Source organism: Agelaius tricolor, unplaced genomic scaffold, assembly GCF_023055355.1.
Source record: "Agelaius tricolor isolate 1412-34295 unplaced genomic scaffold, bAgeTri1.0.p SCAF_7, whole genome shotgun sequence".
In the NCBI taxonomy this organism is placed as follows: domain Eukaryota; kingdom Metazoa; phylum Chordata; class Aves; order Passeriformes; family Icteridae; genus Agelaius; species Agelaius tricolor.
The window spans coordinates 31,443,375-31,461,041 of NW_027269267.1; the positions used below are offsets into that span (position 1 = coordinate 31,443,375).

Consider the following 17,667-nt stretch of genomic DNA (forward strand, 5'->3'; position numbering starts at 1 on the left):
GGATCCCTGGCTTTGCGGGGGATGAATTGGCAGAGACCTGGGACCTAACTGGTTCTGGATCCTGGATCCTGGCTCCCTCACACCCTGGTGGCCCCATTTTCCCTTGGGGCTATAGGTGTAGGAGTAGGACCACAGTCCATTAGCTGCCCCCTCCTCAGCAGCACTGTCACCATGCTTGGGTGAGCACAGCCCTCTGCTCACATCCACCCTTCTGCCATGCTTCTCCCACTCACTTTCTGGGGCCAAGGGGAAAGCCCCCTCCTCTCTATGGCCAAAGCTTTCTGGTCTGACCAGGCTTTCTTGTTTGTACTGATCTGACCCCAAAAGTCATTCTGAACTGGAATCACCATCTGCTCAATTTCTGAACAGTTTTGCTGTGCAACCAATCGTCTGTTGCCCTCTGAGCTACTGTATGTGTGAAGATGGATCTGTATATTTTTTGAGGACCATTTATCTAAACAGTCTTCCATATTGTTTTATCTTTCTTCATTTTTTGTCCTTCTTTTATTAGCATCTGAAAGGTGGCAACCCTGGTTTAAGTGGGAAAGTAGTGGAAACCAAGTTTTATATTGTACCCCTTTCTTTACATGCTGCCTCTTAAATTTTGTTTTTTAAGACATGGATCAATCGTCTCTGATCCATGTTAGCTGTATACTCAAAGCAAGTATCATCATTTGTAACAAAATGACAGAAAATACCATCCCTGACTTGTTGAAATATTTTTGGATCTGTAGTAAATCCAAACCATAAAAAATTATTACTTTTTTCTTCACTCAGTGTGAGAATGAGGAAGAGTGCAGAGACATCAAGAAGACCCACTTAGAGCGAGAGACTTCTTCACGATTAGCTGCCTCTGCCCAAAGCATCACAACAGCAAATCACTGCAATATGAATGAAAATAGGTAAGATTTTTCCTTCTTAGTTACCACTGAATCATACAACTAGTTGCAGTTTATTGTCAGGTGTTATTTTGTTCCTTTCCTTCCTTTATTTTTTAATTATTGCATTTTATGTTGAAAAATTAACCACTGCATCTCTGTTCTTCTGGTTTAATGATGAAATTAGTAGCTCCTGACACATTCATGTACTTGCATTTTCGTCCTGTTGCACAAAGAAGTTGTGAGCTCAAGTGTGAGGCTCATAAAACAAGTAATTCTAGTTAGAGCAGTGTGATTGTCCAAGACATATTCCCTAACACTGTGCTGTAGGCAGCAATTCACATATACAACCATCTTATAGCCCTTTCTTAGACTTTCTTTGCTTTCTTTACTTACAAGTTGCAAGCTTTAAGTTTGGCTGTATAAAAAGAATTATGTATCAGCTGTGTGGAAAAGATTGAAAAAAATATTCATAACAATGCCTGCAATACTCAGCTCCAGAATATATTTGAGAATCAGTATTTTTGAGATTACAAGCATTCCATTCTGTGTAATTAGTAAGTATTCCAGGACAAGGAATTTAAAACTTTTTAAAAAGTGAGATTTTCAAAGGATATAGGGCATGAAACAAAAAATGAATATTTAGCATTTACCGGCATGGTTTACGCACACAGAGCCCTATCAATGTCAGAGCAATCACACTTGAGTTTCTCTGGGGGCTTCCAGCAGTCAAACTTAGACATGCACAGTTTCAAAGTTCAGCTGCATTCTGCTTGGTACATGCTGGTTATCAGTATTTTTTTTATTATTATTATTATTATTTTCTGGTAGTATCAGGCTACTTCTTGGGTTGAAACTGCTACAAAATAAGAAAGAAAATATTTGTATTTATTGTCGTAGGCTTTTCTGTTGTACACATCTTTGATGAGATTGAGTAATTCTTGTCATTAATACTGGAAAAAATCCCAAAGAAAACTGATATATACAGTGTTTATTCAAAAATATGCATTCAATTTCTTTGTCTTGACATGTCACAAACGTTTCATGAAGTGAAAACAATGCCCAGAACAGTTCCTTTCTTGTGGGTGGTTGCATGCAGACATGCTGTTCCTGTTACCCCAGTGTCATATGTTTTATGTAGCATTAATTTTCAGAGACTAGCATGGCTGTCATAGCTTGCTGTGTCACAGGGTTAATTCTGTGCCTCCTGGAAGCAAGACAATAATTTGTGATTTTCTTGACATTATATTTAGTTCTTCCAGTAGCAACTGTGTATTAAGAGGAACAAAGAGTTTCTGAAATGTACAGTTGCCTCCTAGTTCCTACAGTTGCCTCCTGGTTAGCTCTGCTTCCAAGACGTTTCTGTGGTTTTTGCCACAGTGTAGGACATGATTTCAAATGCTGATATTCCCACAGCTGAGGAAGGGCTACTGAGGCTGTAACTAAACCAGCAGTGCAGATATCAGGACCTCCTGCTCCTCTTGCAACCAGCATCTGCTCATGCTGGCACATCTCCTCTCCAGTTACACCATGCCTCTGAGGTTCTCCTGTAAATATACTCAAAAAACTTGTTTGAAACCAAAACTCTTTCTTCTTTCCTTTTCCTTTTCCTTTTCCTCTTCCTCTTCCTCTTCCTCTTCCTTTTCCTCTTCCTTTTCCTCTTCCTTTTCTTCCTTTTCCTTTTCTTCCTTTTCCTTTTCTTCCTTTTCCTTTTCTTCCTTTTCCTTTTCCTTTTCCTTTTCCTTTTCCTTTTCCTTTTCCTTTTCCTTTTCCTTTTCCTTTTCCTTTTCTTTTTCTTCTTTTTCTTTTCCTTTCTCTTTTCTCTTTTTCTCCTCCTGTCTCTTTTACTTACCCTTTTTCTATTTTATCTTTCTTTTTCTCTGGTGTTTTCCTTCTTTTATTTTGGGTTTTTTTGACAGAGTAGTATTATTCATCTCCCAGTAAAGCCACCCAGACAGTTTTGGCAGCACAGCTGAGGGCTGGTAGCAATGAGAGGAGCAAGACCACCTTCAGCCATAAGCATTTTCTATTGTGGAATTACAGGCTGAGAGTCAGACTAAGTAAAATCCTGTTTGACAAGAAAGGCTGCAGGCTCAGAGATACCCCAAATCTCTTGCACCTATATCAGATCCAGTCTGCCCATTCCCAGCAGATCACAGTTCTGACAGTCCTCTGCTGCAAGTTGTTCTGCATGGCCTCTCAGTCTAAGATTTGCTGCTCACACTAAGTTTAGGTGGGCCCTACTCAGGCCATTTGTGCAGCACAAGTAGAAATTTCAGCTACTCCTCACAAGTTCAGGGCTAAGCTTTTGAGGGTTGGGTATACTTCCAAAGAGCCATGGCTTGCCTTGGATGCTTTGGCCCACACTTTGACAGCGATGTATAAACATGGGTAGCCAAGGCATGAGTTAATGTTTGAAAAGAGGAAAAGAAATTACAGGATCAGCCTGCACATTCAACATAATGCCAAAGATGTTCTTTTTCTTAGGAGGAGGAGAAGGGCACAGTTGTCTATCTTTCACACTCAGAGTCTTGCTTTCATAAACACCAATTGGTCATTAAAGCAAAACAGTTGACATGGTGTTTTAAAGGTACTATGCCATTTGAAACAGTAAAGGCTCTGAATTACAATTCATGGCTTCTCTTACAGCTACTTTGTAAAGACTTGCCAGATAAATGGACAAATGTATGATAAGAGCACATTTAATTAGCTCTGTTCCCTGAAATTATGTGCAGAAATGAAGTATGGTTTTTACTGTATTCTTTTTTGTGATTCCATTAAGTGTATATTGTCTGATACAGTAACTATAAAGAACTGAGAATTGTCCATAAAAAGTAATAGGCTGAATAAAGGGGAATGTGACAAGGAAAGGTATAGTGTTAAAATTGTCTTCCTGACCTTAATCACAGTTTTAGTCTTAATGCCAACTATCTTCTTAAAATAACTTGCATTTTTTTGTGTGTTGTTTTAAGATTTTCAGCTAAATATTTTCTTCAAATTAATGCATCTGAAGTTTATTTCTGGGCATATTTATAAGGTTCCTGACTTCCCATCCAAAACTTCTCCCAAATAAATGAAAGCTGAAAATACTGTCTGTTACAGCTTTCTGCTTTAGAAGATAGACCAGCTCCCATTTCTCTGTGTCTACTGTTTGCATATGTTTCCTTTTGTCTGCATTATCAGCCTATTTTTCTTTGTCTTCAAAATCTGTATTAGATTAGTATAAACACTGCTACCAAAGGCTAGGCACTGAGCACAAAGAGAAGCCAGTCATCTTTAAACACATTTCCTGTTTTAGTTCACATATGGTTTTATTGCCATGGCTTATAAATTGTCACCTGTAATGGTGAAATAGGGCTCCATAACCTGAACTTACACTTCAGAGCCTAATCTTCATCTCCAGCTATCCCTTAAGAAATGGTGAGCAAGTAGCCATTTATCTCTGTATTTTTTTTCAAGTACTCTGATACAGACTTTATATTAACTCCAGAATGACAATTTGCCTTGAAGGGAAAGAGAAGAAACATGATAAAAATTTGTAAATGAACTCTTGGTCCCAATACTGTAAGCTCGTTTCCAGATACCAATAGACTTTATCCTACCAGCAGGTTTTAAATTCAAAGTTTTGGTAATATATAAAACATTTACCTTTCTCAAAGCCAGCTTTGTGACACTCCATTACTGTAATTTCCATTTCCAGCTTGGCAATACCAATAAATAAAAATGAGAAAATGCTTCGGTCACCCGTCTCTCCCCTCTCTGATGCATCAAAACACAAATATTCCAACGATGATTTAACTTCCTCCAGCAGACCTAATGGCAGCAGTCTATTACCTTCAATCTCCTCCAGCAAAAAACATAAGGGTGAAATCCAGTCACAGCCACATCCTGGGGACTTCAATGTAAGTGTATGCTGTTGTTCACAATATAAAGCTTAGCAGTATATTTTCCACTTGTATTGCAGTCTGATAGTTTTTGCAGAATGTTATGCAAAAAAAAAAAGAGTTGTAATAATGAATGTTATTTTCTAAGTTCAGCTTTTCTGGTTTGGAGTTTAGCAAGGCATAGGAGAAAGGAAAGAGGGCAGTCTGTAACACAAGCAAATAGCAAAGGCTACATAAGCAGAAGGTGAAAGCTAATGGCCCAAGATGAATGGCTTTAGGCCTCCAGAGCATTGCTTGGGCATGATGCAAGTCCCCTGCATTCCTGGTGCATAAGGTCCCTACTGTATAAGGGCTCACTCAGCCACTGCCTAACCATGGGAGTGCCTGCAGACAAATTCTTCTGTCTTAGAACAAACTTCTTCAGATTCTGCTTGTACCAGTTACATCTTAGCACCAGCCTCACAGCTCAGTTCCATCAGAGTTGTACTCATATCCTTATCAGAGAGTCTTGCTCACACCAAGTGTGCCCAGAGCACTCTTCCAGATAAGTCTGTACTACAACACTGCATTGTGGCCTCTGCATTCAGAGGATGGAGAGAGAGGAGTAGATGCTTCCTCCATTTCTGCATGAGTTCTGTGATTAGAATGATGGAGTGAAGAGCCCATTACCTCTTTTAATTGAGGAATTTCCATCTCTCTCTCATCTGATCTTTCAAAATCATACCCTACCCTCCAACCTACAGACACTGAGAGTAGATGATCAAGGGCAGACTACCGTCACCTCCTCCCCATGACACTGTTGTGCTTTGTGTGAAATACCTAGAAGAAGCAATTTGGATGCCATCATCTTGATGCTCACTGTGGTAGCATCTAGAGAAGCTGCGGAGGCACTCTGCTGCCCATGCTCCTCTCCTTGCTACAAAAGCTAATAATGTTTTTTATTCTGTATCTATTTGCTGTGTTTGTTATTTGATGTAAAAGAGGCTTCAAAACCCTAAGTATTAGTGTCTAAGCAACTAGAAAAACAAGCTACCTGAATTGTAGCAGTGGCCTCTTCCAGCAATTTTTGCTGTGGGGATAAGTGGCCCCCTTGTATCTGCTAAGCATACATGTTTACACTTTAATTTTGTTGGGGTTTTTGGGGTTTTTGTGAGAACAGAGGAGGAAATAGTAAATATAATCTTAATTTTGGACACGTTTTCAAAAACAGGTTGCCATAAATTGTGTTTTCCAAGAATATCTCACAGATGCTTTTGGTAAATTGAAAAAGACCAATTACATAAAATATTCCAGTGAAAAGTCCTTTAACATATTATAGTTACTAATTTATTTTTCATTAATTAAATGTAAAGTTTTAAACATTTTAACTTGCAAAACATAAATTTAGAAGTTTATAACCCATTCAGAATTATAATTATGATTCTTCACTGGGTATCTTGAAAATAATTTAAATTCCTTCACAGGCAAATGTGCTGGAAATCAAAAGTAAAAGGTGATTGCTTTATGATCCACACCCTTAGCAAATGCATTTCACTAAGATTTTCTGCATAGCCTAGCAATGCACCATTTGGTCAACACTTAACAACCTTTGCAATAAAATTTGTATGTATCTGGTTATTCATCTGAAAACTTTAGCCTGATGAGCTGATCTGGATGTGCCACATAGAAGATGAGAGCTCATGAACTATAAATGTTAAACTTAGCTTTGTTTTATCCCATCTTCCCATCCTGCACCCAACTGGCAGACCCAAGTGGTCCTTCAAATATCTGTGAAAAGCTGCAAGCAAAGCTTGCCCACAGTGGGCATTTAACCATCTGAGCTTTTTTCCCCATGTCCCTGGTGCCTTTCTAGCCTGTCACCTGACATTGGAACAGCATTTTTTGGCAGTGGTTATCAACCCAAAACCACCTGGGGCCCTCTCTTTTGCTCCATACCAGTGCACAGTAGCCCCCACAGCAGGTCACTTGGTGGGATGAAGGTGCTCAGGAGGCCACATGAAGAACAGGGCTGCAGCTGAGGGACTGCATGAGACCCTGCCAAAAGACATGTGCTTCCACTGTAGCACAGAGAAGTGATCTTTCAAGCTGATCAGGGGAGCTCTGGAGCACAAAGAAACCTGGACTACAAATTCATCCTGCACAAGCACATCACCACTGTAGTGTGAAACAAGTCAAACATGGGCTGTGCTCTCCTAAGCAAGGTACAATGCTTGGTTGGAAGCTGAAGGCCAGAGGTATAACTTAATCTTCTAAATGAGAACAGATCTATTCTTTAATAATTTCACTTGCTGTGTTTCAGAGTATTTTGATAGTTACTATTAAAAATTTTGCTCAGTTTCTGCTGTATATCATATTGAAACTCAAACCCTTTACAAAGTGCTCTGAGCAATATCTGTGAATTTGTGGTCATCAATGTCAGGACACTTATACATACTCCCTGATGAAATAGCAGGAAAATTAATTTCCTATTTACAACAGAAAGCAAAGACTCTCTTGTTTTTGTTACTTGGGGTTTTTTAAGTTATTAACCAATTCCTAAATATCTTATCTACTGTTTGTTGTCTAGAAAGCAATTCACATCAATTCAGAAAATGTTCTCTGCAATAAGCCACAGTTCCAAACAGAGCCTTGGTCACCTCTGTCCACCACACCCAGGGACTGCAGAAGAACAAAGCTTATCTTTGATGATATGTGAGTATATATGACTTTAAAATAAAGAAAACAATGGCATTTAAAGAGAGAAAAATACAATTTGTCCAACAGGAAGTGAGACATTGCCTGCAGTATTACAGTAATACTTACTCTACATTGAGAAATAAATGAGAAATACTATATAAAACCTTAATTTTTTCATCATAAATTAAGTTTCTAACCACAGAACAGTAGAATGCATAGAATCATGGAGTCATAGAATGCTTTGAGTTTAAGGTACCTTAGAGATCCCTGAGTGCAATTTCCACTCTGTGGGAAGGGCTGCCACCCACTAGACCAGGTTGCTCAAAGCCTCACTCAACCTGTCCTGGAACACTTAGAGGTGTGGGTAACTCCACAACTTCTCTGGGCAATCTGTTCCCATGCTTCACCTCACAGTAAAAAATTTCTTCCTAGCAGCTAATCTAAACCTACCATCTTTCAGTTTTGAGTCACCCTCACTTGTCCTGTCAAAAGCCCTTGTCAAAAGTCCCTGAGCATCAGGGAGCAGTGAGGAGTGTCTGTTCCCTAAAGGACAGGGAGCCAAGAGCCAGGATGCAGAATGCAGCTGGCAGGGGTCCAATCCCACAACACCAAAGCCAGTGAGCAGGGCAAGCCTGAGGCTGGAGTCATCCCTGCCTCCCTGAGCCTTGGCAGCTGCTGCTGTCGTGGCTACTTCTGCTCAGCTAAAGGTATCACAAAAGCAGGGGGAACAGGAAGCAGCAATGGTTAGCATGAATATCTGTAGGGATATCTGGCCCTCCCCACTTCCACTTCATTCTTCACATATCCCTTGCTCTCCTCCTCTTAAAATAATCTAAGCTTCTAACTGTCTTTATTTTTGGTAGATTAAAAAACTGGTTTGTCCCCAAGGTCATTTAGGACATAGTATTATTTAGTGAATATAATGGTGAAACTGAAGGTTGAAATCCTAGTATCTAGAAAACCCAGATTATTTTTGACTGCAAATACTGATACTTGGTTTTGGGTAGTGTAGAAAAGGTTCTGTTCAAGGTATGCCTCAAACTGCCTGAAGCTCTGAGCTGTGTGACCTTGACATATTTTTCCTACATCCAGACTTTCACCCATGACATCTCAAACTCCTTTATACCAAAGGAAACCCTGGGATAACAAACAACCTGGTTTCCTTAGGAACTGCTTTCTACCAAAATTGTTATTTTTAATTTATTATTATTATTATTATTATTATTATTATTATTATTATTATTACTGTTGTTGTTATGCTTGTTCACACTATATGGTCTCAATGTTAACTAGAGAAACAGCAGCCTCTCATAAAATGACACCATATTTCCTACTATAAGGTATAAATAATTCCTGTGGACTTCAAAAGGATGTAACTGGTTTGTATGTCAAGAAAAGAGGGCTGGTGAGATTAATTTTTGTGTATATTCACGGCAGTCATAAGCAGATGTGAGCTGAATAAATGTAATCAGTTTTTCCGCCTCTTTTGGAGAAAACTCTCCTGTGTATACATCCTTATTCACCCTCTTTCTCCACCTCCCGCCATGTTTTTAACTCTCTTGGTACACTTACTCAACAATCTCTGTTGAGGAAACATGAAGCTGTTTATAAGTACTACCTAACTCTTCGTATCTCTTAAAATACTCTGTCATCTATAATTTACTTGCGGCTGCTCAATTTTTTTCTGCAGTTTAAACATGTACATACAAGGCAGAAAGGTGTCAGAGTGTCTGATAAAAGTCAAAATTGTAGGATGTGCTCATCTCTGGATTAGAAAAGAGCATAGAAACAGTTACAACAAAACTATTGTGTCTTCATCTGATTTTCCCTCAAGCTGTCAGCAAAAAAAAAAAAAAAAAAAAAAAGGAGGGGGGGACTAGTTTGTTGGTTTGTTTTGTTTTTCCCCTAGGATATAGTCGTAGGAGATCTGCTTTGGTCACCATCTCTATCATCTGAGGCTTTTATCACCAGCTTTCTCCATTAGTGTTACAAGTGATTCCTCTGGCAAGCATCTTCAATAAAACTGTTTCATCTTTTCAGAGAGAGATACAATTAAACTGTTCATGTGTAGTGCGTTCCATGTAGAATATCCCCAAGCAACTTGTACACCACTAAAACAAAGTCTAAAAAGGCAAAAAAGATAAAACACAGAAGCAAATATGTCCTAATTTGGCCTTAAAAGCCAGAAACAGTTAAATGCCAGTTGTGCTAGCTAGAGGAAGGAGCTTGTCAAGTACTACAGCTGTCATCCACAACTTGTAGCTGGGATACACCACCAGAATACCAGCTACACTGGATCTTCATTCTGAAATTCCTCTGCAGAGAATCACTGAAATGTAGCAGATTAGACTGGCTGCAAATGTTAAATGTCAACAAATTTGACTCACATGTTAGAAGGATCAAATTAAATATGGCAGCCAGTGCCTTTCAAATTTGTATAGCACCACAGCAGAGGATTTGAAGGAATGCAATACAGTAGGTCTAAATTATGTAGTAATCCTAATGGCAGCATTTGTCCTAAATGATGCCTATGAAGTATTTCATCTCATAATCCATGAATTCTGAATTACTGTAATCCAGCCATGGCTTTAAAGTCTTAATTTTAATCAGACTCTAAAGTTTTAAAGAGACTAAATCCCTTATATTTGATTTAAAACAACAACTAATTTTTTTGACCAGTCAGTGTCTCTTTACTGTATTCTCAATTTATTTTCTCCAGATCATTGACAACAGCTGTCACTAGCAATAAATTGGAACACAAGTAGGTCAGTAAAAAGTATATCTTGCTTGGCAGAGTGCTGTATACACATACACTGCAGTATAACAGTAAATATAGCTAACAGTCTTCAAAAGACAGGCAAAAGTCTCCTTCCTCTGGTTTGCCATTGTTTGCTGGTGAATCTGAATATACTTAGAGGTACCCAGCATGTCACATGCTTCAATGACATCAATGCTGCATCCAGTAGTAATTTCTAGTAAGATTTCCTGGATTTTTGGTGACTTCTGACTCCATGAAGAGAACATTTTCAAGGCTACATAATAATGCTTCAAGCCATATTGAGTCCTTCTATAATTTCACTGAATAACAGAATTCCCAATAACTGCATTTAGGAACAAAGTCTGTTGTCCTTTAAGTGCTAGGCATAGACATCCTGTGGGTGCCCAAGGGCACCCTCAAAATACTGCTTGTGTGGTATAAAAAAGTAGCAGAGTGTACCTGCTTCCCTTCTTTCCTTATAACTAAATCAGAACATGCTCCTTGGAATTATTTTTTTACCTGAATTTTGAGTTATAATTTCAAACTTGGGGTGTGCTTTTTCTTCACTTACATTTATTTCTCTTTTTTTCTTGCATTATAGGAACAAGATAATACATTGTCTACAGCATTTTTCTATAAGTTCATATTTTCTTGAATGCCTCTTCCACCTTTATGGGTTTAGGTGCTACAGACACCCATCATTGTCCAAGGGACATATTCTGCAGTGGGATAGAATTCCCGTGTTTGTTTGCCAAACAGTAAACCATATACCCAGAAAATATTCACCTGTAAAGGTGTTACCTATAGAGCTTATGAAAATAACTTCCTGGCACATCTCTTTGTTTTGACTTGAACTCCAAATGTCTCATTTTCAGTCTTCTCTTCCTTGTTATTCCTCCTTAAAGTGGAAAGGAAAAAGTGCTCTTAGGTTGTGACTCATACATCTGGAAGTGATCTTACTTGAATTGTTCAAAATGCCTTAAGGATTCCTGAAGTATTTAGAGGTACTTCTGTAGTGTTTAACACATCCTGAGGAGCACAGTTCAGGAATAGAGAGTGGCTCCTCTTTCTTCTCATCAGCAATCTAGAAAATAACTAGTCAGACCAACCCCTATGACACTATGTTCTTCACAAATTCATATGCCTGCTGTGTACTGCTCTAAGTTTCTTGGCTTTAGGGGATTTCAAGACTTGGTCTGACCCTCCCAGTCTTCCTCTTCTTCCCTTCTTACTTATGGCACTGAATTTCTCACATGTATGCTGATCATGAGAAAATAACATTAGACATGCCAGACACTGCCTCCCATGATTAGATAATTTAGCTGCCTGCTCTCTGCAAGACCACGGGTCACCTTTAAAGGCACATTTATGAGGGCTTGTTTTGGTGGGAAACTGATGCTTCATCAGCTCTAGCAGGAGATTTTCAGAGTATAGGATTTTTAGCCACTAGTCCCTGTTGCCAAAGCCAGAGCTGTGGACCTCTTTTGAACTTAGCTACATACATGTCCCTCCTCTGCTCCTGTAAGCAAGTGGTTCAGCAGGCTTATGTTTATATGATTAAACTGTCTTCACTCCCCAAAACAAAACACATTCACTGTCTCCTGACAACAGTCCCTAGCCTGTGCTGTCCCCAAGCTGTGCCCAGGCATTGTCTGAGCTCAAAACTATGCCAGGGAGAATATTAGCAATTACACTGCATGGATGATTAAATGATAAAGCTGGTATCCTTGCCCTCCTTATTTCACTTGCACAGGCACAGCCAAGGAATGAATGCTTCTATTGACAGACTAAGGTCTGAAATAGTCTCTGAATATTTTGCTACTCATGAAAGAGAATCTGTTTGTATCAATTAATGTAGCTTTTTCTTACTCTACAGATTGACTAGAAAATATTTTCAATCCACTGTAAATCATAACAGTAAGCAAGACAAAGGTCTTCTAATCAGGTTCAGCAAACACTCCTCCAGGTTCCAGAAGCAGAACTGAGTTTCACAGATGGGAGAGAACAATCTCTTCCAGCAGTGTCTCCCAGTCTTTCCTCACCTCTGCATGGTGAGCCATGAGCAGATGTCTGCAGTGCATAACGAAGACAGTCCAAACCCTGCAGCTCTTTTAGTAGTCAAACTCTCACACTGAATATGAGGAAGACTCATCTAACTTCCCATTGATTTTGTTGTTCTACCACATCTCAAGTTCTTGTCAGAGCTTGTTTTCCTTAGGTTTTGTTTCTCTACTAATATCTACAAGTCCATTGCAGTGTAACTGGGGGTTTGTCTGCTTGTGCTGGATCACAGAATGGTGTGGGTTTTCATCACACTCAATGCCAGGATTCCTGGATGGGATGGGGAAAAGATAGTCTAATGCCTCTATCTGAGGTTTAATTCCCAAGACAGCTTTGCTGTCCTTGTGGCAGTGGAAAATAACTTTACATACATTTGAAGAATGTGCTTCAAGTCCATTTTTAACAATATAGTTACCCAGAAGTTTCCCTTTTATACTGAAATTGCCCTAGGGTGCAAAGGCTGTGATTCCTCAAGGATGCATTAGAGCATTCCTGATCATTCCTTCAACATATAAAGGATATTTTCATCTTTCAGTGATGACAAACCACACTGGCAATAGTCATAATCTTTTTAGAGAATCACAGGTAGACCATTCAAACTGATTTTTACCCTGGGAATACCCTGTTCATTTTGAGAACCAGCAAAAAGTCATGGAGCTTCAGAGGGGCTGTGATAACACACATGAGGAACATCAATTCCCAAAACCCTTATCAGATGTCTTCCTGGTCTTTAGTGCCTGGTTCTGATTTCTTTCAAATCCTGTGATTACTGAAGTGTCTTAGACAGGCTCCACAGTACAGGATCCCTGGATAGGGTCTTTGTTTCAGGATCACCTGCTTCTTTCAGTGTAGACACCCCATTCACTGACTCAGGCTTCACATATACTCTCACACAACAGTTTCACCCACACCTTGTCTTCTCCCTCATCAGAGCTGGAAACATCAGGTGGACCCTCTCCCAGAAACGTCATTCTGCCTTTGCTTTACAGATGCTTCTTGAGAATTCAAGGTGTCATTCTGTGGCATTTTAAAACAAAATAGATCTGGACTGCTGTGGTACTTCCCTGTCTCTGTAGGACTGATTATAAAGGCTAACTGTAACTAGCTTCATTCAGAACATCTATTTAACATCAAAAGAGACAAAATTGTAGTTTGTCTGCAAGCACACAGTGTTTTCTGCCTCTACTTTTAAAACAGGAAAGTTTATTCAAGTCCCTATTGTGAATACTTGTTTCATGCCTCTCTGTTCACTTGTACACTTTGCCCTTATGTGTTTCAGTCTAGATATTGATTTCACGTGGAAATCTTTAAGTCATGAATCTGGGTCATACACAGGAATTTGTAGTAGATTTTGACTCTTTCTCATGTTCTCCTGTATTTCACTATACTGACATAGTTAGTCAGGGGGATTTTGCATTTTTGCCAAAATAGGAGTCCCCACTTACTTTTATCCTTCTGCATTTCATTTCCATTAGATGCCAGGCTTTAATTTTGTCTGCTATTTTTTGCAACAGTAACTCCCTCTCTAGGTATCTGTACTATTCATCTATTCATCTTATCTAAGCTATTGACCTTGTTATACTAAACCCAACAAGATAGTAGTTGTGTAGTTGTGTGATTGGGTAAATTTTTCTCACATTTTGGCCCAACTCCAATCAGATCCTTTGTTCCTATCTTTCTGAAATGCCTATAGTACTATCATTTAAATGGCTCAATATTTATCTCCTGTCCCTCTCCACTTGCATGCTCCTCTGCTGAACTTCCAGCCTTGCTGGGTCTGCCAGAGTGACCATGAGACTTCCATAGAGCTGGGTACCCACTTTGGCCGTGCCATGGGCTCTCCCCCAGCCTGTGTGACACTATGTATGCCATGCCTCAGACACAGCAGTGCCACATCCCATAAAACAGCATTTATTTAAAGTGGTGGAATGGGCAGGAGGCTGTGATACATCGGGGGAGAGCACTATTTTGTATAGTAACACCTGCTGAGCTCTGTCATTCACCCAAAGATGAACACCCTTATCTATGACCCAGAGTGTCAAACAAGCTCCTGACACATCCTGTTACAAGACAGCAAATCAGCTCTGTACACCTGCCTTTCATGTTATGTGGTTTTCCTGCTCTTACAGGATTTTTCTCTCCTCCTGGACTGAAAGTTCAGGGCATACTGACACAGCTTCAAAACTGTTCATGGGTTCACCCTGGTTAGCTAATTTCTTCTGATTTGCCCCTAGCTCTGATCATATTTTGAAGTTGCTCATTTTGCTGTTCTACTCCTTTCCAACACATTCATTTTTTTAGGGTTTAGTTACTAAAGTTGTGAAACTGCTCCTCTATTTAGAATGATGATTTAAGCTGCTTTTACTATATGAAATTGTTGTACACTGAGGAAGCACTAGCTTGTTTTTTTACAACACTTCAGCAGTATTATCTCTGAAGGGTATTAAAATATGCACTTGGCTACATTTATGATGTTTAATTGAACTTTTATTAGGTTTTTTTAATGTATCCTCATAAAGCACCATACAACAGCAAGAAATAATGTACAAGTGGTAGATTATGTAAATGAAGCAGAAAATGCTATGGTTTAGTATTTAGTTCATATAAAATATAAAAATTAGATGAAAAATGTGGTTTTGAATGCAGTATAATTAAAATTGTATATTGGAGTCTAAGCTACACCATACTCTGTAAATACCAGTGGCTGTTCTGAGTTCCAAGGAGATTTTGCAGTAGATGCTGATAAATTACTGTACAAAGTAAGGCTTTTATTGATTCACTTTGTTTGATTCTCTTCCCATTTTTTTATTGCATGAGTTTACACTTTTGCAATTATCCGCTAAACTGGAGTAAATTAAATTCAGAGGAGAGCACAGAAGACAGAGGTGGCGGAGATGCCCTGTAATGGCATGGAGTTAAATAGGATGAGAGAAACATACACAGACAGGCAGTCACCTGGGTAGTGGTGACACCACTCTTAGGAGCTCAACAGCCTGGAAATTCTGAAAGGCTGCTTCTGGCAGAGGAGTAATTCCAATGCCCGCAGCCATCTCGCCTCACGCTGGGATCCCGCGCAACATAACAAGCAATGGATACGCTGTCCTTCCTGCTGGTTTTCAACAAGCTCCCAGGGAAAGTGGTGCCAAGGCGAGTGAGAGAAATACTGGACAGTAGTGGATTGTTTGATAAATTTCATCCTGGATTCAGCCACAGCCATGCTACTGAGGCTGCCCTTGTCAAAGTCATAAATGGTTTGAATGCCACTGCTGAAAAGGAAGCCTGGCCTTGTTTGTACTATCAGATCTAGCCGTGGGGGGGTTGTTCTGTAAAAGGCTGGATTCTGTTGCAGTGCCTAGGTGACTGCCTAGTGTTGACTGAGAATGCGTTGAAATTGTTCCAGCGGTACTTGATTGCTTTCCCCAATCAACAGAGTAGGGTAAATTCTCCTCGAGAGCAGCCAGTTTCACATAATGACACTTGATCCCAGGGAGAATTCACCAGCAGTCTGACTTAGTTGGCTCTAATGCTTTACGCTCTTTCTCTTGCCATTCAGAGAGATATATGAGATGCATTACAGCAGTGTATTAGAACTCCTTTTTGGCTTTGTTGAAGAGGACTATATTTCTAAAAGTACCAACAATCAGATATTCAGAAACAAAAGACTTTCTTGTGCAGTTTAATAGAGATAAAACATTTGTTTCTATCTCTTAATTTGAAGTCAGACTTCTTTTAATTTTTTTTTTTAACAAGAGGTCTGAATTCTGTTTGTAAATTTGGAGTGAAAGTGCTGATGCCAATAGATTCATACAGTTGTAACTAAAGAGGAGAATCTGACCCAATTGTCTGAAAACCAGAAGTCACTGAATAAGTTTCCTTGCAACTTCAGTTTACATTCATGACCAGTAAACATAAAGAGTCTCCAGTGCTGCTTCTGCTACTCACAGGCACTCCAGTTCAACCAGTAGCCTGTTACCAGGATTTTTTTTTATTCTCTTGCTTCTCTGGCTGTGGCAAGACTGTGATCTGCAGGGGGATTGCAAAGCTGAGACCAAAGATCTGAAAAGGGTTTTAGCCACAGATCTTTCTGAATCTCATCAGTGGGAAAACACACTTACTTTTTCTCCGCTCATCAGTAACATATAGTATCTGAAATTAGCATCCAGTGAGATTACCTGTGGAATCTCCAGTCTGAGATTATCACCAGCATAAGTAAATAGGTCAAGCTGCAGAGGAGGTTTGCATGCACCTTCATGTTTGTAGCAGGCATGGGTTCTTGGTCACTGTAACTTCAGAATCTGTAAAATTAGAATATGACTAACTTCATAGATAAAAAATATGCAGTATGCAAAAGAGCTATCCAGAATAATTAATTTATGCATCAGTTTTCTCATGTGTCTGCATATGTCCGTGAGCTCAGGCAGCCTCTTATCTTCAAGGAGCCCATAAAAGAGGGTGTTTTTCTTTTTTTTTACTTCATGACATAATAATTTAAACTAGTGTCCTGAAAGCAAAAAGAGAGATTATGTTCATGAGCAGTGAGAAGCTAAACAAAACTGAACTTGGAACCCCTTTAACTCATATTTTAAAAAACCCCAGGAAATAATTAAATTAAGCACCCCTTTTTGTTACTAAAATGATACAAAAACATACATTGAATCTATTTGACATTTCTGCTTCCCATTTGCACCTAACATGCACGTTAGTTATCTGAATAGAAACATCATTAACATGTAGCAATAAATTGAAGAATAGTATTTCATAGGTGGCATAAAGACATCAGAATTTGACTTGGCATGTTTATTAACACTACTGAGCAAGTTCTGTTTAGGAAGCTAATAAAAATGATACCCTATCCAATTTTTCCCAATGCATCTTAATTTCTGCTAGGCATGCCCTGATTTTTAAATCAATCTTGTATTTTTCCTATGGAAATACCTAAACGTTCACATGGAGAATATATTTATGCTTTGCTTTAAAATGGCATTTTAATGGCTTCTTTTTTTATATTAGATTTTGCAAGCAGCTTGGTACAAACCAATGACTTCAGTTTCTGTGTTATGCTTAACCATCGTGTAGCAGGGCCCTCAATGCAAGCCTCCTTGGTTCAGTATCTCCTGCTAATACCTTCATTGCTAATCATAACTCAGGAGAATAAATCCTGCTGCAAGTTGAAAACCATTTTACAATTAACGTATAAATAAGTCAACCATAATTACATTGTGTTATCTCACTTTGTTTTTACAGCCTCTTACCATGCTTCAGACAAGAAAATTAAGCATGGAGTGCTGGGTGATATACAGGAGGGAATGTTTGAGAGGATGTATTTTAATGACCTGAGTTTGACAGGCTCATGTAAAAGTTCATCACTTTCATCATTTCAGAGAGCTGAGACTTGGTTTGTTGATTTGTT

General features: G+C 39.1%; 1 protein-coding gene across 1 annotated transcript in view; it reads left to right on the forward strand.

The window, feature by feature from the left end:
- The window catches only part of AFF3 (ALF transcription elongation factor 3), a 329,019-nt gene that overhangs the window by 284,887 nt on the left and 26,465 nt on the right, over positions 1-17,667 (forward strand). The window contains exons 12-14 of the mRNA XM_071430804.1: positions 778-902; positions 4,579-4,780; positions 7,329-7,453. Of these exons, the coding sequence (XP_071286905.1) occupies positions 778-902; positions 4,579-4,780; positions 7,329-7,453 (452 nt within the window). The remainder of the gene's footprint in view (positions 1-777; positions 903-4,578; positions 4,781-7,328; positions 7,454-17,667) is intronic.